Raw genomic sequence first — 24,834 nt, 5'->3', positions numbered from 1 at the left:
TGTGTCAAGATTGTCTTTTAATGAATACATGATGTATAACTGTCTTCCCCTAAAGTTAGTGGGGTTGAAATTTGTGTTCATCCGCAGGCGATTTTGTTTAAAAAGGCTATTGAAGATATGGCTGCTCGAAGTTTGCGTTGTGTTGCTATTGCTTACAGATCATACCAAGTGGCAAAAGTTCCAACTGCTAAAGAAGAACTGACTTATTGGAAAATACCTGAGGATGACCTTGTATTGTTAGCTATTGTTGGTTTGAAGGTATTATTCATCATTTGTTTGTTCTGTGTGCAAGGTGGACATCTTTTAACTGGATTGCAATTTGTTATTATTTCAAAATAGTACCATGATCTTGATTTTCACTTTTTCTTTTAAAAATTATCTCCATCTTTTTCTTTATTATTATTATTATTTATTTATTTAGTTATATAAAATAAAAAACAAAACAAAATTATATCACAAAACTTAGGAAAGCAACATGGAACATAAGGACATTAACCGGTAGGTGTAATGAATTAGTAGATACCTTAAAACAAAGGAACATAAACATAATTTGCTTACAAGAGACTAAGCGGAGAGGTGAAAAAGCTGGAGAGATTGAGGAAGGATATAAACTTTTCTACTTGGGAGGAAAAGATAACCAACGAAACAGAGTATGATAAAGGAGTAGAGTTGAGAAAACAAGGAAATAGATTAATTACTATTAAAATTATTACGACAAATGCAGCGAACCCACAAAATATTCACGAAACACGACAGAAAATAAAGACGCCATGCACAAAGAACACAAAGATTTACGTGGTTCGGCAAAACCTACGTCCTCGGTGAAGATTCGGTGAAAAATTCACTATGCGAAAATCTGAAAATTACAAGTTTCTGCCCCCAAATGCTAGCTTTCGCTCTCACTCTCTTTTCTGTGATTTTCAGTGTCTCAATATCCCACTCCAAACCCTAAACGCCCTTACATATTGGATTACAAGAGAGTACTAAACAACCCTTAATGTATATATTTTGTGACGCAGGATCCTTGTCAGCCTGATGTGAGAGATTCCATTCAATTATGCACCAATGCTGGTGTTAAGGTATTTTCTGTACTTTGATTTATATACTGATCACATATAGAATTTGTGAAGGTTAATGATTATGTGATTTATATACTATATAACCTTAATGAAGTGTGAAGATTTCCTATTTCTTGTATACTACATAATATTGTTTTATTTGTCTTTTAAATTACTATGGGGGACTAACATGATTGCTTGTTGGATGCCATCCATTGCCCACCAGCACTACTGTAGCCTTAAATTAATGAGTATAACCTTCTATTTTATTCTCATGTCAGTGTATCAAACAATTGATCTTCTAAAAAATTTGATACCGTCTATTGATTCTGTTCTACACTCTATAAGCCACTATCCCGATTCCTTCACTACCCGCAATCTGGGGATTGTTGTACCTAAAGGATCTACACTGGTTTAGATCTTCAAAAGGACATCGTTTTACTCTATCCTTAAAAAGGATTTATGCAGGTTTAGATCTTCATAGTGCAGGGGATATCTTCCTCTATCGAGTCATGTAGTCCTCTACTACTGCGCAACTTGAGTCTCCTCGCCCATTGCTTTGCATAAGGCCTCATTTGGAGTGAGGGCATCGGAGAGAAAAGAAAGGAGAAGATAAGGAGGGATAGCTTATCTTGTATCTGTTTTACCAACGAGGAAAGAAAGGAGAGGGTTTGGAAGGATGATGAGGGATACCTAACCTTTGAATAGTGATTTTGCTATCCCCTTCCTATGCAAGGAAAGGATAGGAGAGTTAGTGTTTACCCATTCTGCCGCTATTTTTTAAAACAAGTGATTTTTTTTGTCCTTAGTCCTTACTAGTCACAGAATAAAACAATCATTTCCCTTTTTTCTCTTCGCCATCTTTTTAAAAAATGATGAAGGGCTACCACCATTTCTTTTTCCTCTTAGTTATCCAGATACTATGCATGGTAACTTCTCTTCCTTTTCTTGTTTCATAACCATCGTTATCAAATCCTTTCTTTTGTCTTCTAGTTATGCAAATGGAACGTAAGCAAAGCAAAGGATATGCTTTGCCTAATTCATGAAAAGCCGGATGCAATGGGAAGGATATGATTAGTGGGGAAAGAGGCAGTAAACATTTTTAAATGATTGTCCATATGTTAGGAATTTAGAAACAAATCATAATGCAATACTGTACATTCTCTTTTGGATTGAAAGTTGGTGTATGAACTATTTTATGGAGATATCTTTACTTCTAAGATGGTGCAGGTACCATGACAGTTAAGAATAAGTTCCCTGATCCTTTCTTCACTAGGACAGGTCTTCTGTAGAGGGTTTATCTATAAGACATTTACTTTTTTGTCAGTATTGAGTTTAGATGGTCCTCAATTTGTCAAACAAAACTAAGTATCGGGGGGAATAAACACCGTGAAGAACTTTCTTCACCTTGAATGGATTAGATATGCAAGAAAAGCCCCACCGTCAACTCCATGACAATCTCGCATGTCTACGTGGTAGGCTTGCGTGCTCTCTCTACAGTGATCCTTCTTACTATTGGACATCGTATCTTCATGGCTCAAGCTAGTCAGCTGCCAAAGGTAACATCTGGATTATCGATTTTGAGATGAACAACTGGGTTGACATTTTCTAATTTTGTGTCCGAAAATATAAAATTTCATTTCTGTATCCCCTGGGTGATTCTGTCTCATAACAATACCCTTTCATAACCAGACATGTCTGAAAAATTCTTGCATCTTAAAACATTACTCATTACAACTCTATATCCTATTATTATCTTAGAGAGAATGGACATGCAGAAGCTACTTACATGACTTTGCTAAAAGTATTTGTAGGACCTTCTTAGACTTCCCTTGAACTTGCACAGAACAGATTCCCTTGTTCTTTGGGCCTACTGGTTCTGGAAGAGAAAACTTACTCAGGCACACCGTTCTCCTTCGTTTTTGCAGCTGAGGCTCTTCCACCCATGTATTCAAATGAATGGAGAGAATACCTTTCTTTTGTCAATCATTTGCTTCCATTTCATTAGTCTCTTCAATTTCATTAATTTTGAGACGCACGGAAACGGATATGGGACACGGATATGACACAACACGGATACGGCGACACGGCAGATCCTAAAAAATTAGGACACGGACACGGCAAATAAGAAATATATTATATATATATATATGATGTTGTACTTTAAGAAATTAAAGTAATATTATTTTTTACAATCTCATAATGAAAAAAAAAAGTGTTTTGCTGGGAAAAAGAAAGAGGGTTAAGAAAGAGAGGGAAAAAACAAAGAGAGACAGAGGATTAGGGTTTTGTTAGAAAAAGAATTAGGACTTAGTTAAAAATAAAAGTAAGAGTCCATATAAGAGAAAAAAGTTCATGGGGAATAAAGGAAAAAGGAAAAAGGGCCAAAAAGAAATTTATTTTGAAAGGAAAAAAAGAAGTATTTAGGGTTTGTGAAGAACAAGAAGAAGAAAGAAAAGAGGAGGATGAAGAATAAGAGAGAAAAGAGGAGAGAGAGATAGAGAGACCATTCACTGGTGGCAAAGCTTGGTTGGTGGGACAACAAAAGAGTCAAAGATGATCGTGCAAGAGTTCGAACCTTTGAACTAAAATATAAGAATAATTATCTAATTGTTTGAATATAAAATTGTTTTATGAAACAAGAAGTTTTTAAGTAATTATGTAATTAAACAACTCCTAATATTTACACTTCAACTCAACATTGTTTCTAAAATTTTCTTAAAAATCCCCAAAGAATGGGACACGTGTCTCGGACACATATCCATGGCATGTCGGAAGCGTGTCCAACAAGTTTTTAAGTAATTATGTAATTAAACAACTCCTAATATTTACACTTCAACTCTAAAATTTGTTTCTAAAACTTTCTTAAAAATCCCCAAAGAATGGGACATGCGTGTCGGACACATATCCATGGAGTGTCGGAAGCGTGTCCATGGCTTTTCTGAATATTCGAAAAAATATAAAATATTTGGACACATTTTTTGGCGTGCCCGACACGTGTCGGGGCGTGTCCGGCGCTTGTCGGTGTCCGACACGGATTCTTTGCCATTTTAGGCGTGTCCGTGTTTCCTAGAATCAAAATTTATTATATATGGGAACGTTACAAATTTATATATAAATAAGCAAAATGAACAGAATAATTCTAAGCCATCCTCAATACACTTACCTAGCGATATCTCACCACTAATGCCACTATTTGTTTTCCAGCACCAGATCCCTATCCATTATTTGGATGTTTACTCCAAGGCGAGCAATAGATTTAACCTTGGCTAGTTTCTTCTTGATCCACTCAGCTTGAGCTAAGGACCTTGCAAATTTCATCTATGTTCTCCCTTAACCAATTTCTTGTGGCGACTGCAAACCAGTTCATCCTTAAGCCTTCGTGATGCAGAGCACAGGCTGGCCTACAAACCTATAGTAGTCATAGACCCTAAGGGCTGCAATCATATTAGAATGCTATGGCTGCTACGATGATGTTTTTGCAGAGATCTTTTGTGTGTATTTGACACAGATTTTTCGTGTTTTTTTAGTTATTAAGTCCTCTTAGATACTTTGTGTTTCCTTAGTTGTTAAGGTGATGTTGGGAGTAATGCATGGAATCTAATATAACAGATTTGGAAGGGGATGAATTGTTCTCTTTTTCTGGTTGGTCATTATTCAAATTTTCAATTGCAATTTGTTGTAATTTTTACTTTGTGTTTATGATTAACCAATTAATCAATCAAGTAAAAATGTATAACCACAAAGCAGAAAAAAAGGCAAGACATTTTGAATGGAAAACCAAACGGGAAAAAATACATGAGCTAGTTCAGATGCTAGGGTTTATGGCCTTTGAGTTTGTGTGTTTGTCAAGGTGTTTCCTTAGCAGTTTACAGCTTGATGCCTAGGGTGAGAGTCACATTTGCCACATTATGGTTGGCATGCTCCAAATCAATGGCAGATATTCTTCTAATGTTGTGGTAGCATCTCAATTTGGCAACGATTTTCTGGCGGGTGCACCACCAGTTGTCCTCCGTACCGACATTTTCCTTTAAATTTGTGTCCCCTACTACTCGATATTTTCAAGTTTAACCACATTTTGAAATGGTGTTTAAACCACAAACTTCTCCTGGTTCTTCCAGGTCTTCATATGCCTAGGCATATAACATCCATCTCCACAACAGAACCCTGTTACCCACAGCTAGAAACTTTTTCAAAAATCAGTTTTCAACATTGTATTTAGTTTTCTTGTTGCTCTATAGCCAAGTAAAATTTACCATTTCTCGGAAAAGTAATTGACAGCAACATGCAATTAAGCTTTTGATAAGAAGACTTATCTCTCATTGACGTTTTGATGGTTTTTTGATTAACTGAACATGTTCTTCTCAAGCATTTGTAGAGATACTTTCTTGGGCACCATATGTTGATTTTAATTGCATATTTGATGACTAGAAAGGTTTTCTTATTTATTTATTAGTGTAGGAGGTTTCTTCAAGGTTTTAGCTAGCTCATATGAAATAAGTTGATTAATTTGGTGATATATGCATATATATTATAGATATAGTTTTGTAAATTGTATCATCTGATACAATTGGTTGGAAAAAATTTCCTTGTACAGGTACGAATGGTCACTGGTGACAATCTTCAGACAGCTAGATCAATAGCTCTAGAATGTGGGATACTAGGGTCAGAGGCAGATGCTGCTGAGCCAAATCTCATTGAAGGGAAGGCATTTCGTGCCTTGTCAGAAGTGCAAAGACAAGAAATTGCTGAGAAGATATTGGTATTATCTCAATTTGTACTGCGATAGTGTGCATAAACTTGTAACTGAAATGAAATGTGTCCAGAAAACCAAAATAATAATAATAATAAATATTATTAGTATTAATTGTCATTTGATGCATAGGTAATGGGAAGGTCTTCTCCTAACGACAAGCTCTTGCTTGTGCAAGCATTGAGGAAAAGGGGACATGTTGTTGCTGTAACTGGAGATGGCACTAATGATGCTCCTGCACTACATGAGGTATGACAGGATAACAATGGACTCGTTGGGTGGATGGTATAATGTAAATCTGATCTTGTGCAATTAGACAAGGCAGATTTTTTATTAATTTATTTATTTTTTTAAATGCAGGTTCCATTGTTAATGTGTTCCATTTACAGTTCACTAATCTTGCAAAATATAATATCCTATCAATTTGAAACATTAAAATTTATATGTTCAACAACTACAGCCAAGGGAACTCTTTTTCTTTATTGTCAGCCAGAAGAATTGTTATTGTTATGACAAACGCAACAAACCCAAGATAGAATCAAGAATCACTACAGAAAAGTAAATACACCACACAAAGATTTATACGTGGTTCGGTAACAACCTATGTCTACGGTTAGGATCCGGCGAAAGTTTTCACTATGTCTAAAATCGGAGATTACAAGTTGTCAGCCCCTCACTCTGTTTCTGTATGAATTTCAGAGTCTCTCCCTTACACCACTCCAAACCCTAAGCGCTCTTATATATCGGGCTACAAGAGACTAATTAGGGTCCACGACCCATGAGCAAAAACAGGTCAAAATTTTGGTGGGCTTGGGCCCACACAAAGCTCATCCAACGGGTCATAAGCAGGTCGCAACGCTACCCGGTACCAAAATCGGGCCACAACATCACAGTTACAGTTATACCCTATTCTCATTTTGGATGCCATTCAAACAATTTTCCACATCTCAACCAAGGTTTTTGTTTAATAAATTACCTATGGAACACATAAATGGTGAGACTTTACAGGTTTTCTAGATGTGCAACTCCTGGTCAGGTTGATAAACTTCAACTGTCAGTTTGTTATGGCGTTTTTTTACTTTGCTTAATAGTTTCATCTGTCTTTCAAAAAGGTATAAACTTTTTTTTTTTTCCCAGTTGAAAAAAAAGATATTAATTTTATTTATGATATATTCACCTAAATTGGTTTGCAATTACTTTGAGTTTAGGCTGATATCGGTCTTGCCATGGGTATCCAAGGAACAGAAGTTGCAAAAGAGAGCTCAGACATCATTATATTGGATGACAGCTTTGCTTCCGTAGTAAAGGTTAGTATCACGTAAGTAGGTTGGTAGGGATCACTTTGATGAATCTTGTTCCTGTGAGAGGCATTTCGTTCCTAAAAGGGGAACCAAGTTTTGCCTCTTGAAAAATCTGAACAGCATCAACGAGGTATTAATTTCTGCTCTGTTAGACATAAACAGGGTAATGACTTATTTCTTTTTCTTTTCACTAGCACAATGGCACATGTACCACTCAAGGGTCAATACTAGGACCTACTGAAACTTAACTGCACCCAGATATCTACGCAAGTTGTCTCTAGGAATTATGGACAGTTGATTTAGGAAATATCTTTAAAGAATTATTTTATATCATTTGATTCTTTAGAGATGTGATTTTTATGGAAGGTTGGCGTTTGAGGTCCTAGAAATTATCCGTCAACCGCTTAAGAGTATTTTACTCCTTAGCCATCCTGATTTGAATCCACAATTCCATGCTATTCTTCTTACTGACATGCACCTGAGTGGAATTGAGACTCAGGAAATTACTTGTCTAGGAAAATCTTTTTTCTCTATTTGCTGTATTCGAGTGTCTCAATCTAATTAAATCAGTTGGAGGCTCAAAATTAATCACAAATTTGGCATTAAAGAATAAGAAGCTTGTAACGTCAATAAGTGATTCTGTCTGTCAAATGCAGGTTGTCCTATGGGGCCGATCTGTTTGTGCGAATGTTCAAAAATTCATTCAGTTTCAACTCACAGTTAATGTTGCTGCTCTTATAATTAATGTTGTGGCTGCAGTTTCCTCTGATGGTGTCCCGTTAAACACAGTACAGGTATCTTCTCCCTCTCTCTCTCCCTCTCCCTCCTTCCGGTTGTGAGTTTGTCTATCTCTGTGCATGTCTGGGTGGGTTGATGCCATATTTTGCCCTCTTCTTTTGTCTGTACAGCTTCTTTGGGTTAATCTTATTATGGATACTCTTGGAGCGCTAGCGCTGGCCACTGAACCTCCAACGGATCATTTGATGCACAGGCTTCCAATCGGTCAAAGGTTAGACCTCTTTAGATTGTCGAAATTGCGGGAATATATGTTGTTATCGACATGTGAAACAATTTGCTTTTTTATCTCGTCTTGATTCAGTATCATCTAAGTAGAGCTGGCTAAGCATCAGTATTGGCTTGAGCCCAATGTCACGCCCCATCAATATGCAGGGAGGTGGCGTGACGTAGGCGACACGCGAGCAGGAGGAATCTGTATGGCGTTTGCACTATATGAGAGAATTGTTGAGCGTTGTAGAGTGATCGAGGATTCTAGAACATTAGAGAGCTTGTTGGAGTTTGTAGGCTAGAATATTAGAGTAGAGGGTCATGTAGAACCCTCGATTTCTCTTAACTTTAGCGAGTCTATATGTTTTCTCAGCCACATCATTTGTACACATTTTAGAATAAGATTGACATATATTCTATTACCACTGGACTTCATTTTTTTTTTTTGCATATTTGTAATTTTGTTAAACTTTCTTTAACTGCAATTTTTTTGGCCAAATCTTAATTGGTACTTTTTCCTCCTATCCAGTTTTTCCTTTGTTCACTGGTTGATAAGCAGATTGCACTGATCATTTTGCTTTTTGGTCTTTGTCAGGGAACCTCTGATAACAAATATCATGTGGAGGAACTTACTAATACAGGTATTCTCAGTCTCCAATCGATCATTAGCAATAATGTGTAATCTCTAATTCTGAAAAAGTGTGTAAAGAAGGAACATCTATGTTTTCATTTAGATTTACGGTAACTCTTCTTTTTTTTTTTTTTTTTTGGATAAATAAGCGACACATAGACCAATTTTACCCCACTTGGACTAGAACTCTTAACATCTCCTTTGGGGAGGTTGAGGTCTTGCCTCCTAGGTCAAGGGCTCAGTGGTTTATGGCGACTATTCTTTGCTACTGAAATTTCATAATTTGAGGTAGCAAAAATTAAGTGTTCTTGGCTACATTATTATTCTTCATGATCGACAAAAATTGATGGTGGTTGAATTATTACAGGCTTTCTATCAAGTGACTGTCCTGCTTGCCCTCAACTTTCGAGGTAAAAGCCTCCTCAGTATAGAGCATGATGACGGTGTGCATGCCAACAAAGTGAAGAATACACTGATATTCAATGCTTTTGTCCTTTGTCAGGTAATTTTATTGACCTGAATAAAAGAAATGAAAATGAAAAATGACTAGTTTATTTGTTGTTAGAGGATTTAAATATTAAAGTTACACTCTCTCTAACAACTTAAGCTTTTATTGATGGTTGTTGGTATTAGAGCAGGTAAGGTCTATGTTCAAGTTTCACCGTCACTCTGATAATTAAAATTGAAACACGTGTTGGACCAAAAGGTCACACGTGAGGGGCATGTTGAAGGATTTAAACATTAAAGCTAGACTTTCTCTAATTGCTTAAGCTTTTAGAATAGAGGGTGGTTAAGTGGTTAACATTGTATCAAAGCAGGTAAGGTCCATAGTTCAAACCTCACCGTCACCCTGATAATTAAAATTGAAACACGGGTTGTACCAAAAGACGGCCACACGTGAAGTGGTGTGCTAGAGGATTTAAATATTAATGTTACACCCACTCTTTCGTTTCTGGTCAAAATCTTATATGAATGGTCCCATAGTATGGCCCTAGTTAAGCTGAATATCGAAGGTTTAAACTGATCTGAGTCCATTTTTTGATGATCGGTGCTTGACCCTGTTCAGATTCATGAAGGATAGAGAGAGAGAGAGAGAAATGTATATTCTATGTATTGCATTCAGTCTTCTCTTGTGAGGCTTATATAAAGAACAAGGGTTATACACCTTAATTACACAATATTGCTTAATTACACAATAAGCCTAACTATTATGGGTAATTACATAAGGACCCAATATTATAGAGGATATAAACATTCTAACACTCCCCCTCAAGCTGGAGAATATATATCAAATAATCCCAGCTTGAAATAGATAGTCCTTAACCGGTTATGACCCAGTGCTTTGGTAAACATATCAGCTAGTTGATCTTCAGACTTCACAAATGGAGTAAAGATGCTCCCACTTAATAGTTTTTCCCGAACAAAGTGACAATCAACCTCAATATGTTTGGTCCTCTCATAAAACACAGGATTCGATGCAATGTGAACAGCTGCTTGGTTATCACAGAACAATGGAGTAGGAGCTTCAACTTTCAACCCAAGTTCTTTTAGAAAATGTTGTATCCATGTCAACTCACTAGTGGTATGAGCCATTGCCTTGTACTCAACTTCAGCACTAGATCGAGCTACCAGCGTTTGCTTTTTACTTTTCCACGTAACAAGATTTCCTCCTACAAATGTACAGTAGCCTGTAGTAGATCTCCTATCTGAAGGAGAACCAGCCTAGTCAGCATCTGTAAAACCTTCCACCCTGAGATGACCATTTGATTTGTATAGTAACCCAAAACCTGGAGCTTGCTTGAGATATCAGATAATCCGAAGAACAACAATCCAATGTAGCATTCTAGGAGCTCCCATGAACTGACTTACAACACTAATTGCATATGAAATATCAGGTCCAGTGATAGTGAGATAAATTAATTTCCCCAACAAGGCGACGAAATTTGCCCGGGTCATTAAATAGATCACCCTCATCAGATACAAGTTTTGTATTTGAATCCATAGGAGCATCAACCGGATGACCACCTAACATACCCGTTTCTTCTAACAAGTCCAACACATATTTTCGTTGAGATAAACTTATACCTTCCTTGGATCTAGCAACTTCAATACCTAAGAAGTACCTAAGTTTACCCAAGTCTTTAGTGTGGAATCGATTTTGCAGAAACAACTTCAACTTAGCAATGCTTACAGAATCATCACCTGTGATCACAATATCATCTACATACACCACAAGAAAAATGAAGCCAGCTTTAGTGCGCAGGTGAAATACCGAATGATCAGTCTGGCATCTGTTAAGACCAAATTCTAATGCCGCCTCAGAGAATTTTCCAAATCAAGTCCGTGGAGATTGTTTCAATCCATACAGGGCCTTTTTAAGGCGACAAACAGTGTGACGATACTCCCCCTGAGCAACAAACCCAGGTGGTTGCTCCATATAAACCTCTTCAACCAGGTCACCATGTAAGAAGGCATTTTTGACATCTAATTGAAACAACGGCCAGTTACAATTGGCAGCAATGGAAATAAGAACTCGAATAGAAGAAATCTTAGCAACAGGGGAAAAAGTCTCATCATAATCAACACCATAAGTCTGAGTGTACCCCTTTACCACTAGACGAGCCTTCAACCGCTCAATAGACCCATCGTGAAGGTATTTAACTGTGTAGCCCCACTTACAACCAACCGTTGTGGAGCCCGGAGGTAAAGGAACAAGTTCCCATGTTCCATTACGGTGAAGGGCATCCATTTCATCCACCATGGCTTGTCGCCAACCCAAATCAGAGAGAGCATCCTGCAAAGTCTTGGGAACAAAAGTAGCAGATACTTTGGATAAAAAAACAAGATAAAGATGATGAAATATGACGGTAGGAGACAAAGTTAGAAATGGGATATGCAGTAACACACGACCGAATACCTTTACGGAGAGCAATAGGCAAATCATCAGGTAAAGGCGTTGGATCCGAAGACTCTGAAGGAGATGGAGGGAGCAAAGTAGGCGGTCAAGGTCGTCGAGTATAAACCTGCAAAGGGACAACAAAGCGAGGAGGTGCGGAAATAGGAAACTAAGATGGAACCGTTGACATAGGTGGCTCAGAAGTAATATCGAGAGGAGTAGTAGAATCAGAAAAATATGGGAGAGACTCAGAAAATGTTACATCAACACTAGTGAAATAGCGTTGAAAATGAGGACTGTAACAACGATAGCCCTTCTGAGTGCGAGAATACCCAAGAAAAACACACTTAGTGGCACGAGGGTCGAGTTTATCAAGACCGGGTCCAAGGTTATGGACATAACACACACAGCCAAAGACTCGCGGAGTCAAATTAAATGATACGGAGTCGGGAAATAGAACAGAATGAGGAGATTTACCGTTTAACACGGATGAGGGCATTCGATTAATAAGATGACATGCCGTAAGAACGGCATCACTCCAAAATCGTTTGGGAACATGCATATGAAATTAAAGGGCACGACAGACTTCCAGAAGATGACTATTTTTACGTTCAGCTACTCCATTTTGTTGCGGAGTATAAGTACAAGAGGATTGATGAATGATGCCTTTAGCATGAAAATAAGTCTCGAATGGGTCCGAGAAATATTCTTTGGCATTGTCAGAACGTAAAACTTTAATGGAACACCCAAATTGAGTTTTTATTTCTTTGCGAAATATTTTGAAAATAGAAAACAACTCAAAACGATTTTTCATTAAAAACAACCAAGTCATCCGAGAATGATCATCCATAAAGGTCACAAAATAACGAAATCCATTAATAGAAATATGTTTTATTGGTCCCCATACATCTGAATGAACTAATTGAAAAGGACTAGTAACACGATTATTAGCCCTTGGTTTGAAAGATACACGACAATGCTTACTAAGCTGACATGTTTCACAAGACATGGACTCAACACGACTAAGACCGGGGACTTAACGCTGCAGAACTGATAGTGATGGGTGGCCGAGACGACAGTGCAACTGGAAAGAAGACAAAGATGATTGTAGAGCCGTGGGAGATGGTGCAAGATCGAAGTAATACAAGCCACCTACTTCATGTCCCATACCAATCCTCTTCTTCGTCTTGAGATCCTAAAAAAGACAACATGTGGGATAAAATGTAACAGAACAGTGAAGAGATTTAGTAATTTTGCTGATGGACAACAAATTAAAAAGGAATTGAGGAACATATAACACAGAGGAAAGGGACATAGAAGAGGTAAGATGAATAGTTTCCAAACCCAAAACTTTAGTTGATGATCCATTAGCAAGAGTAACATTTTGAGAGGAAGGAACAGACTGAAAATCAGATAAGAAATGAGAACTACTAGTCATGTGATCTCATGCGCTAGAGTCAAGAATCCAGGGACTCTGACTAGAGGACAAAAGACATGCAGGGGCACTACCTGATTGGGCCAAGGACCCCATGGAAGATGAGGTGGAAGGCCATTGTTGAGACAGAAACTGAGCATACTCATCGCGGGGAATCGTAACCATAGCAGTCTTAACAGCCACATGTGGAGCAGTGGGTGTGTCAGAGAGAGAAGAATTCCCATCATTAGAAGTCACTTGATGTGCATAGGAAGAAGGTGGTGGTTTCCCATGAAGATCCCAACAGTAATTGACAGTGTGATTAGTAAGACCACAGCGAGTGCAAAGTTTTGAGTCTCGGCCTCTACCTCGACTACGGCCACGGCCACGAGTAAAACGACCACCACCACCACGAGAAGACTGAAAGCCACCCTAGTTCACAACTAAGGCAGAACGTTCACTGCTATGAGAAGCAGTGACACCACAGGAAGCACCTCCTGAAGCGCCACTAGATAAAGTGGCACGCTGGAGTCTAGATAACATATCAGGTAGAGAGGGAAGTGCAGGGCTCCCCAAAATCTGTGCACGAACAGGTTCATACTCTTGTGACAATCCTGTGAGAACCCGAACAACATTAAAATCCTCACGTTGCTGCTGCATGCTTTTCACATCAGAGGTGATGGGTTGATACATATTCATTTCTTCACAAAGTCCCATTGCCCGTGAGAGGTATTCCTCTAAACTGTGAGTCCCTTGCTGGAGATCAAAAAATTGTCTACACACCTCATAAATTCTGGTTATATTACCAGCACCGGAATATAATTGTTGGAGTCGGGTCCATATCTCCTTGGCAGTGTCCAAATATAACAAGTTGGAGCTAATATGAGATTCAATACAATTCAGCATTAAGGACATGATCTGAGCATCCTTTTGTTCCCATGAACTGAAATCAGCATCACTACTTTTGGGTTTATCCTGAACCAAATGAGCACCAAAGCCTTTGACTTTCAAGAAAATGTCCACTGACTTGGCCCATAAGATGTAATTTTTTCCATTAAGCTTGACTGAAGTCATGGGAGGATTGAAGGAACTAAAAGATAACAGGTCTGAACTAGAAGCCATAGAGAAGATAAAAAAAAAAAATAGACGAACATGGGAAAAAAAAAAAAATGCAGAATCGGCAATCGGGTCGGATCTGGAAACTGGGTTGGATCTGGGCAACCGGGTTGGATCAGAACCATGTCTCTGCTATCCCGGTTTTAGTAAACTAGGGTTGGAATAGCATAGCCGCGTAGCCAAACAAGGTTATTCTTCTTCACAACCACCAACAGACTCCGGCAAGCACACAGCGGCGACACCACACCGAATCAGAACCTCCACAACTTCCGACCAAGAAAAAGGACGAATCGATGAAGCCTCACCTCTGCAAATGACGGTTGATGTCGGCGAGCTTGTTGACGATCAACACGGCAACAACATAAGCGGCCAAGGGGCTTCAAATCTGACGGCGACGAAAGAGGCTGCAGATCTGACAACGACGACTACGGGCTTCAGATCTGACGGCGACGAAGGACGATGACGACTACAAGTGATCTTCTTAGCGTACCGGTGACAAGAACTTCCGGCAGAGACACCAAAAACACACTCGCGATTCCAATCGCGAGTCCAATCTCATACAAGGGCAACACACTTATCGTTTCCCACACCCATGAATCTATATTGCTCTGATACCATGTTCAGATTCATGAGAGATAGAGAGAGAGAGAGAGATGTATATTTTGTGTACTGTATTCAGCCTTCTCTTGTGAGGCTTATATAAAGAACAAGGGTTATACACCCTAATTACACAATATTGCTTAATTACACAATAAGCCTAACTACTATGGGTAATTACATTAGGACCCAATATTATGGAGGATATAAACATTCTAACAGACCCATTCTGGCTCTATAAGCAAATTGAGCTCCAATGATGGACAAGTAACTCATCTCTTTTTCAGATGCTACAGGATAATGAGATTTTCCTAACTCTTTCTCATTGTCACTGCATGAAAGTTAATTGATCCTATTTTCCACTTCTATGGTAGATGCTTAATTAACCCTTCTTATTTATTTATTTTTAATTTTTTTTTTTTTTTATTAAGTTATTATAATGACGCGTCATGTTTTATATTAGGTGTGTCCCATAAAAAGCTATAGTATTTAAATGTAGCAGTTGCAAAACACCTGAGCTCTGTTTACTGAATGTCAACTGTGCCAAACCTGAGATATAAAAGCTTTCTAGGAGCAGATGCTATGGTCAATAAATGAAGCTTAATATGAATCTGTCACACTGTGAGTATGTCTTGTTGGTAAAATTAATTGGGCTTAGGTGTTTTGCAACTGCTACATTTAAACCTAAAGTTCTTGATATGATTTCATGGGATGAGATATATCATAAAATTACCCCCTCCTCTTCGGATGGAAAACTTTCTAACCATTGATTTTGCAGATTTTCAATGAATTTAATGCTCGGAAGCCTGATGAAATTAATGTTTTCATGGGAGTCACTAGAAACAGTCTCTTCATGGGGATAGTGGGCCTAACTCTTGTTTTTCAGGTCTCCCTCTCCCTCACACACACACACACACTCTCTCTCTCTCTCTCTACTGGTTTTTACTTGCATGATTTAACATATCTTCTTGTCTTTATTTATCAGGTCATTATAATCATGTTCCTTGGAAAATTTACCTCAACAGTTCGGCTTAGCTGGAAACTATGGCTTGTTTCCATTGCAATTGGCTTTTTCAGGTTAGTTTATTACTACTGGTAATTTTGATATTAATGATATTCTTCGAGTCTTCTGAGATGTAGTTGGAGCATTCTAAATGACCAACCCTTGATTACACCTCCCCTAACCCCTTATTTCCACGCTTGGGATGTACCAGTATTGCTCATCATTAATTTGTTCATTTCAACTGCAAACATCATAAGCCTTTGTTCTACTACTACTACTCATACAATAATAAGCCTTCTAAAAGTAATTATATAATGATGAGTTGCTTTCTTTTTTCACTTGGAACCAGTTGGCCTCTTGCGATGATTGGGAAATTGATACCTGTCCCAGAGACGCCCTTCTGTGAACTTTTCACAAGAAAAGTACATCGACACAGATCTTCTTGAGGTATAAACCTGCTACGTTGTATTTTAGATTATTGAGAATCAATTGATATGCTTGTGTCTGCTGAGTGATTCACATATCCTTTTACATTTTTTATTCTCTTCTATAGGTCAACATAAGGAACGAAAGGAACAAGGCTACTGTGTGACATCTACATGTTCAATATCTAAACTACTGCTTTATGAGGTTTATTATTATTATTATTATTATTATTAGAGAGAGATTATTATATAGGCATGGTTGTCAATGGATCTTTCCAAATTAACTTACAGTACTGAACACCTGATACGTCATGTATGTTATACTCCCATTTTTCAAGGTTTTTGCATTTTCAATTTTTGTGCTTCCTTTTGAACAAAAAAATGTTTGGGTACTTAAATCTTGTTCTTTATTGAAAATGTGTACTTGTTTGTGATTATGAAACTGAAGAATGACAGCAATGAGTCGCTCCAATTTTAATAGAAACTTCATAGAAATTGATAAACATGATGGAATCGCAATTGTTCTTGGCTGAACTATAACTAGATCTCATCAACGGAATTGTTCTTGACTGAACTATCACTACCTACTAACCATTGTCAGGAAAAATAAAAAATTAATTTACCGCATTTAGAAGCACATTTACATTTTTATCCATATAAAAAAGAAAAAAAAGAAAAAAAGAAAAAGAAAGAGATTGATAGGATTTGAATGTCAGAAGTTTAATTCTTCTTCCTACCACAGACCAGTAGTTTACAAGTTATAAACAAATTCCATTTTTTTAATCTTTTTTTTTTTTTTTTTTTTTGATAAATTATCTAAATAACTAGCGACTCCCGAAGTTTGAAGCCTGGTGTGCCTGTTACACCCTGAAGAGAATGGCGATAAATCATCCACTTCAAAGTTTGAAGGACCTAAACTAAATACACCAAAACTAAAGGTCAGAAATAGTTTATTTTTATTTTTATTTTTATTTTATTATTATTATTATTTTTTCCTTCAATTCCAAGACACCAATTTCACATAATGACAGGTAAACAATCAAAAGCTTTGAACCACTAATTGCATCTAATTAACTCAAAACATGAATATGACATCCTAATGCACAATGGTCAGCTCAGCAAGCCAAATCGATAATTGCAATTACAGAACAAAAGGAAAACTTATCTGCAATATGGATCTTACAGCACCCTAAATATGAAAACGTGAATCATGCGTCTGGGAGCTACAAAGAAGAAATTCAAACCAAACTGCCTAACTTCAGCCAGTATGAGCAGCATTGTGAATGTATGCTGTATGCCATGACACCTAAAAAACACAAACGAATGGAAGTTGCAAAAAGACAAGGTTAACACGTGATGTAGCTATGATAACTCATCCCGGACCATCTCAATGAGACCCGAGTTTCATATGATAAGCTTTTTCCCCAATCAATTAGCTCTCATTGTCACAGAACCACCTTTAAAGGTCCATACAAGAATCAGTCCTGGGACTCTGAACTAATTTTACATCTTTTTAAACACGGGCAGGCGATAGTGAAATAGCCTCATCATCATCACTGAAGAATAACCGATCGCCACTGTCAATTGTAATAAAGTTCAAAAACGCAATTCTCCGTGAGATCCAAGGATCACACAAGATGCATTCCAATAGGATGGACAAAAGGTAAAATATTCAGGCACTCTGTATAGATGATAATATCTACATCAATTAGTGAAGTTCCAACAATGGAGTTACCTTAAAAAAAAACCACCCTCTAGACTGGTCCATCCTCATAACAATTACTAAGTCGCAGACATTCAAAAAGTCTGTTCCTTGAGTTATACATATTTGTGCTGCATTTGCAACTCAAAACAGTTAATGACTTTACTGAGCTCAACCATTATTATTTTTTCCACTCCACACATCCAAGACGAGGTAAACAATTAGGTCTCCAAATTCTTTTTTCTTTTTAAAATACAACAGTGTACTAGCTTAAACCAAAGAGAAATAAGACTCAATGAACCACCTCTAAACGTTTTGGCTTAGAACAAAAAGATTCTTTCGAACGCAATGGAACCAAAGCCCTAGGTTTAGACTTTTATAGAGAGCAAACTTCAGATTGAGAGAGAGAGAGAGAGAGAGAGAGAGAGAGAGAGAGAGAGAGAGAGAGATTTATTTAGTCATGCAATTGATAACTATATCATTGTTGATTTGTAAAAATCTAGAAACTAGCTACACGTCCTTCAACGTAGTGAAAAGATTTAAATAACCAGATAATATTAGACGAAAACAACTATAAATTTTAACACACTAATTTATGAAATAATGTCGCTTTCATCCACATTTGCAAAGTAAGCAAATTGTTAGTTCATCTCTCCATAATGCAGCACTTGTCGACCTATCACATAAGAAGGTTAGCTTTACGAGGTTCTACAGGACATTGAATAAAATTGAAGGTTAGCTTTACGAGATTCTACAGGACATTGAATATCAAAATTCCATACTGGGAGCATCATTTCATAAAGAAGTGTAAAACATATTAAGCAGTTGAGAACATCAAAAGAGCCAAATCTCATAAGCGACACAGAAATAACTTGCATCAATAGAAAGCACCAACCCTCCCTCCCTTGCAACTTCCACTTTTAAGTTAAATCAAAACAACAAGAAACCATGAGTGACTCTCTAACCCTAACAACATAACGTAGAAGGAATAAGACCTTTCTTTATATATTTTTTATGTGTTGGTCAGTTTGGGACAATCAACAGCCAAATTTGTAATTTTCATTTTTCACATTCCACTTGGTAGCTGTCTAGCTGAGAAAGCAAATAAGCATATTTGAAATCCAGATTTTTCATTTTATTAACACCAAAAACCTCCATTAAATGAATCCAAATGTGATTTTATGCCTTACCTAAGCTCAACCAGTCACTTTTCTTTTTCTCCAAATCCAAACCAACATAAACAACTAGAATTCCACTTTTTTTTTTCCCTCAATTTTCTGAGGCAAAAGGGGAAACAAAACAGAGGGTTATTAAAAAGCACCCAGCTTTCGTATCACCAGCAAACTGAAAATAAACAAACCACAAGTGATAGTATTCATAAAAACTCAACTTTCATTCCGTTAAATTATAAAATCAGATCCATAATTTCATACAAAACCCAATTCCATAAAATTCAAAATCTTCCTCAGAGCTAAAAACCCGACAGAACATTATGATGAATAATTCAATGAAGATAAGCAGGGATCTTAATACGAATAAAAAGCATACTCATCACATACGCAATAACGACTGAGGAGATTCCTGCGGTGGCGAAGGAGACCTTGACGGACTTGGCGCGGTTGCGATCGAGCGCGAGATCCATGAGCACAATGCCGATTCCACCGAGGACGAACATGAAGCCGGAGGACAGACCCTCGATGATGTACTGGCCGTTGACGCGGCCAGGGAGGAAGACGACGGGGCGGACGGCGCCGGTGTGGCGGTCCTGGGTGGAGCCGATGCCGGGGGGCTCGACAATGACGTCGTAGATGATGCCCGAGATGACCATGAAGTAGGTGAGGAGGAGGAGGGCGAAGACGGTCATGGCGGAGGGGAGGGTGAGGGAGGGGATCTTGAGGCGGAGACGAGGGACTCGGAGGAAGCTGTAGGGGAGGATCCTGAGGATGTGAAGGATTGGGTCGATTGAGTCCATTGATGAATCAGATTGGAATGATGAAGAAGAAGAGGAAGTTAGGGTTTCTGATTTGGGGGCCATTTTGGGTGGAGTGAGCAAATGGGGTTTCTCAATTATACTTGTACTTGGGGTTGGGGGGGTCTTTCTTGTGTTTGGACTTTGCTGTGGAGTGTACTGTATTTTCAAGTTTTCAAAATGGTAACTTATTTTTCCTTATTTTTTCTTTTAAATTATTTTAATAATATGTGAAATTGTACATAATAATAAAAGAGTACTGTTAGCATAGCTATTAGATGTGAGCACTCTTATTTAGTAGTAATCAGTTTATTGAGATGGGTAAAAAGTTAAATAAGTTATTTAATGATTAATTTAAGTATATAAAATTATAAATAATACTATAAAAGAGTAATGTTATTATAGCTATCAGATGTGAGCACTCTTTATTTGATAATAGTCAATTTATTGAGATTGGTAAAATATTAAATAAATCATTTAATAATTATCTCATAATAATAAAATTAGTTGTTTAAAATTTACGTATGTGACCCGGTGGGAAGGGTTTTTTTGGATCGAAGCATAAACTAAAATGCTGAGTTTTATTACCATAAGATGTAAAAATATGTATATTTGCTCAAAAAGTATATAGCTCATATGTTCAGTGTTAAATGCTCCTGAGCCTAATATAAATATGAAATAATTAATGAGAAAATTAATCCTTTAAAAACATCCTCACTTTTTTTTTTAGGTAAATCAATTCGTTGACTTGAGGAAAAAGCTATACAGAAAAACAGACCAGCCCATAAACATGGCAAGAAAAGGCCTGAAAGCCCAGCACAAAACTGGAACAACTACAAACAAAACAAGACCCAATAAAAAGCCAGCCCAAGATACCAACTGAGACAGTTGCACCAACCGAAAATAGAAACATAAACTAGTGAAAGTAATCAAGATTCAAGGATCAAGGAAGGAGATTCATGACTTGTTCATGAATATCTGTTCATAAATAGATTATATATTATTTCAAATTGCTCTTACACTCCAAAGTGACCTTTTTTCAGTTTTCTTTCCTTGTGAAATGTACATATTCATTAGTATTTATATACACACCAACCGACAACTGTGGGTATGTACAGGTGATATATATAGAATTTTTTTCCTGATCTAACTAGTACTTATACATTTTATATGAGCCTGTTCCATACACCCCCATGGCCAAATGAAGAATTGGAAAAGTAATAACTGGATCTCTTGCCGTATCGAACCAATTCGGAAAACTGGCATCAATTGGCAGACACGAAAGAACAAATTTACTAGCACAATCCAGTTGAAGTTTGAGCATATTAACTATTAAGCAAATAAACAAAGTAAAATCCTGCAAACAACATGTGAATCTGCAATTCAACCTGTTTTGTGGAAGAAAATCTGAGGTACCCGTTAGAGGCTTGGAGCTGAGACGATGCAGTGCCTAAGGAAGTTGACAACAATTAGAAATAAAAGAAGATGCCACCTGCGATTCAAACTAGGTCACCTGCGATTCAATACCGTGCCCATGGTAGCCGAGACGATTCCATGATTAACAAGCAACAGATGTGTGCATCCACTGTTTAAATTTTTTTTTTTTTTTTGGGTAAATGGTAAGCTTATCCACTGTTCAGAGTTGATTCTCTTTTCTTCTCTTTTTATTGAATTCTTACTTCATTTCTAAATGAGTAAAAAATAGCATTTATAAACAAAATATAGTAGAATTTGAAAGAAAGATTAAAACTACATACTAGAAATAATGTTTTTCACAATTCAGTTCTAATTAGACATCCCAAGAAAATAAAATATCGAAGTTCTTACTAATGATCTTGCACTTCTTGGCTCAATATGCCCACTTATCAAGTCTTGGTCTTCCAGAACAAAATACAATCTGTAGCAGGATAGAAAGCCAATTGCACTCTGTGGATGACCAACTAAGAAGCCCTCGTAACGAAGAAACAATTTGGTGATCATAAACACTAAAGTTATACTAATCAGCAGGAAAATCTTTAATTGGATGCATTTTTTCTCTGCCCTGATTTCTGCTTTTTCTTGGCAAGGATTTGCTTAGAAGTCCTTTTTTTCAGTAAGTAAAGGGATTTTCTTAGATTTCTTCGGGGATCCTTTCCATGTCTTAGTAAACAGATGCTTGTACTTCTCCAACACTCGTTCCTTCTCTTCAGGTAAACCTAACATCTCATATGCATCAGCTACTCTCTGCACTGTTGATTTTTCAAGGGGTTTACGATTAAAAGCTTCCAGGCGTTTGAAGAGATTTACAAGATTCTCTAGCATGTTGTTTCGATAATATACAGATATCATAAGATCACATAACTTCCAAGGTACTGAATGTAAATCACTACCAATTTTTTTAACCCAAAAAACGTGTGCTTCTTCTGCCCTGTGGTCCATATCTAATGCTCGAATCAACTGCTCATATGTTCCCATTGTGGTGCCCTGCCCCTTGCTTAGCATCCATTTAAGAACCTGAATAACTCTATGCCATTGTTGCTCTTTCTCAAGAAGAAGCAATGCCCTCTTTAGCGGCCCAATAGGGAAGTTCTGCTCCCATGCAACCCAGGTATCCATTGCACCGTACACTTCTTCTTTACTATCCTTGAGATCAAGAAGTGTGTTAACAAGAAAGTTAATCTTATCCTTTCTTGACACATTCTCTCCAATCTGGTGCTTGCGTACACCTCCGGCATCCTTGCCTGATTGATCCTCTGGTGATGACATTGTACTTACATTTCTTTGCATGGCCATTTGAGCCTGCACCATAGTACTGTAACTGCAATTAAGGGTCTGAACTCTAACCATTCCAAGTTGAGTGATTTGTCTGACCAGTTTAGCCATTGCAGCTGATCTTGACATTGCCATCGACTTGCCGTCAATGTTAAGAAATCTACAGGATGGAAGTGGTTTATAGAGTGAACATGGCAGAAGGATATAGGAGAGAGACCTGAAACAAGGCCAAAGGTTAGTAACAAGTGTAGTTAAGTTCGTATTACTGTTTGAATTACTCAGCGAAATTCTGTCACAAACATAATGATGCACCAGAAGGAACTTTTCTGAAACAATCCAATTAAATTTAATGATAATTTAGATAGAGATATCAGACATTTTGATTTCAAATTGTCATTGCAACCAGAAGGACCCAACCCCTACAAATTTGAAGCAGGTGGAAATAAAATCAATGTAAACACTATATTTCAGAAAGAATCAGGTAGATTATCCCACAGGAGAATTAAGATATTTTCTCTAACTAAACCTCTCAGTAACGAACCTATCCACCGTATCTGAATCTCTATAAGGCTACACAACCCAAACAGGCAACGTTGACCAAAACCCCTGAACAGCTGAACCCGCCACTATTTGGCCAGTCTCAACCTCAACGCAAAACCCTCTGACTGTAACCCCTCAACACACCACCAAGAGGCAATCCTAAGAATTAACCATCTCCACAATCACTATTCACTCAGCACAAACAGCACCTCTAAGGCATTTTCACGAGCACCATACATACATACATACATAGATACATAAAAACCCACCACCATTTGGCCAGTCTCAACATCAACTCAAAACTCTCCGAGTGTAACCCTCAACACACCACCAAGAGGCAATCCTAAGAATTAACAATCTCCACAATCACTATTCACTCAACTCAAACAGCACCTTTAAGGCATTTTCACGAACACCATAAGTACATACATAAAAACCCACCACCATTTGGCCAGTCTCAACATCAACTCAAAACTCTCCGAGTGCAACCCTCAACACACCACCAAGAGGCAATCCTAAGAATTAACAATCTCCACAATCACTATTCACCCAACTCAAACAGCACCTCTAAGGCATTTTCACGAACACCATAAGTACATACATAAATACCCACCAATCCCAAACAATCACCATCAAAACATCAATGCCAAAGCACAGAAATAAATAAAGAATACTAAAATAAAAACAAAACACGCAATTAACTCCAATTACATTCTCCGTTACATCAAATGTCAGGAACATATCAAGTTTCTCTATCACGTTCAGCATTAAATAATCAAACACTCCAGCATAAACTTAAAAAATCTCCTAATAAAGCTCAAAAATATAAGGAATCCAATCATAAGACACCAAAATTAGTCTAAATTAGAAAACAAAAATCAGTAAAGAAAATAATATCTAACCTTCGGTTTCTGGCGAAATCAAAATTCTTAAAGAAGTTCCAGCGATGGTGAAGCAAACCTTGTAGTGCTTCAATGCCACTTAAACCCAGATGGGCCTTAGGGCATGCAGAACCTTTAGCCCCTTCAGTATCCTGCCATTTCTTTGGACTGGGCCTGTCCAAGATGGATCAAATATCCAATATTCGTCACTTTTATTCCAACCTATTTTAGCTGATCATTAAATGGATTAGGATAAAAAATTAAAACATAATAACAAAAGGAACTCTACAAACTATATTCATTAAACTAACTAATATTATTGAGAAGTCGTCTTTTGAAAAAAATTAAGATTATTTTACCTTTGTCTTTGTATGGATCGTGAATTTTTCAACTAAGTTAAGAGGTCATTTCAACTCATTTTTTTACTTTTTGTTAAAAGAATATAATGCCAAAAGAGATTGTCAAATAATAATTAGAAAAAAGAAAAAGATAACACTCAAAGAAGTCAAATAAAAAATGAAAAAAAAAAAAAAAAAGAGAGTAGAAAATTAGGTGTTTGACTCTTTGTTAAAAAGAAAAAAAGTAAGAAAGAATCGAGAGAGGGAGGAAGAGGGAAAAAATAATGCTAAAAACATTTTGATATCATGTAAATAATATATACAATAAAATTAGACAATCAATTTATAGCATATAATTTTATTATATCATGTCGGATGGATCCATCATAATGCATATCTGGTTTGCTAGCTAATAGATTCTCGGATTCAGACTATTCAGACTATTCAGTTCATT

General features: G+C 37.2%; 3 protein-coding genes across 4 annotated transcripts in view; 1 reads left to right on the top strand and 2 right to left on the bottom strand.

Moving 5' to 3' along the window:
• Window positions 1-16,641, top strand: part of LOC132279492 (calcium-transporting ATPase 10, plasma membrane-type-like) — a 31,135-nt gene extending 14,494 nt beyond the window's left edge. For both annotated transcript variants that reach the window (XM_059781480.1, XM_059781479.1), the window contains exons 22-34: window positions 88-258; window positions 1,020-1,079; window positions 5,656-5,820; window positions 5,944-6,060; window positions 7,020-7,118; window positions 7,769-7,906; window positions 8,021-8,121; window positions 8,713-8,758; window positions 9,116-9,250; window positions 15,550-15,657; window positions 15,757-15,848; window positions 16,124-16,221; window positions 16,328-16,641. In XM_059781480.1, the coding sequence (XP_059637463.1) occupies window positions 88-258; window positions 1,020-1,079; window positions 5,656-5,820; window positions 5,944-6,060; window positions 7,020-7,118; window positions 7,769-7,906; window positions 8,021-8,121; window positions 8,713-8,758; window positions 9,116-9,250; window positions 15,550-15,657; window positions 15,757-15,848; window positions 16,124-16,220 (1,329 nt within the window). In that variant the 3' untranslated portion in view covers window position 16,221; window positions 16,328-16,641. The remainder of the gene's footprint in view (window positions 1-87; window positions 259-1,019; window positions 1,080-5,655; window positions 5,821-5,943; window positions 6,061-7,019; window positions 7,119-7,768; window positions 7,907-8,020; window positions 8,122-8,712; window positions 8,759-9,115; window positions 9,251-15,549; window positions 15,658-15,756; window positions 15,849-16,123; window positions 16,222-16,327) is intronic.
• Window positions 16,642-19,275: 2,634 nt separating this feature from the next.
• On the bottom strand, window positions 19,276-20,004 carry LOC132279494 (uncharacterized). The gene has a single exon (XM_059781482.1). It carries the CDS (start codon window positions 19,934-19,936, stop codon window positions 19,406-19,408), a length of 531 nt encoding a protein of 176 aa, XP_059637465.1. The 5' UTR covers window positions 19,937-20,004; the 3' UTR covers window positions 19,276-19,405.
• A 1,588-nt stretch (window positions 20,005-21,592) lies between these two features.
• Window positions 21,593-24,205, bottom strand: LOC132279481 (pentatricopeptide repeat-containing protein At4g18975, chloroplastic). The gene is made up of 2 exons (XM_059781471.1): window positions 24,064-24,205; window positions 21,593-22,838 (listed from the first exon to the last, which is right to left on the bottom strand). The coding sequence occupies exon 2, from the start codon at window positions 22,754-22,756 to the stop codon at window positions 21,944-21,946; it is 813 nt and encodes a 270-aa protein (XP_059637454.1). The 5' UTR covers window positions 22,757-22,838; window positions 24,064-24,205; the 3' UTR covers window positions 21,593-21,943.
• Window positions 24,206-24,834: the final 629 nt, after the last annotated feature.

The sequence above is a fragment of the Cornus florida genome, unplaced genomic scaffold (genome assembly GCF_030987335.1).
Source record: "Cornus florida cultivar Cherokee Brave unplaced genomic scaffold, ASM3098733v1 CherokeeBrave_3.0.0_Hap2_Chr10, whole genome shotgun sequence".
NCBI classification, from domain to species: domain Eukaryota; kingdom Viridiplantae; phylum Streptophyta; class Magnoliopsida; order Cornales; family Cornaceae; genus Cornus; species Cornus florida.
The sequence above is the reverse complement of the archived record's forward strand: the minus strand, read 5'-3'. Positions and strand labels throughout refer to the sequence as shown.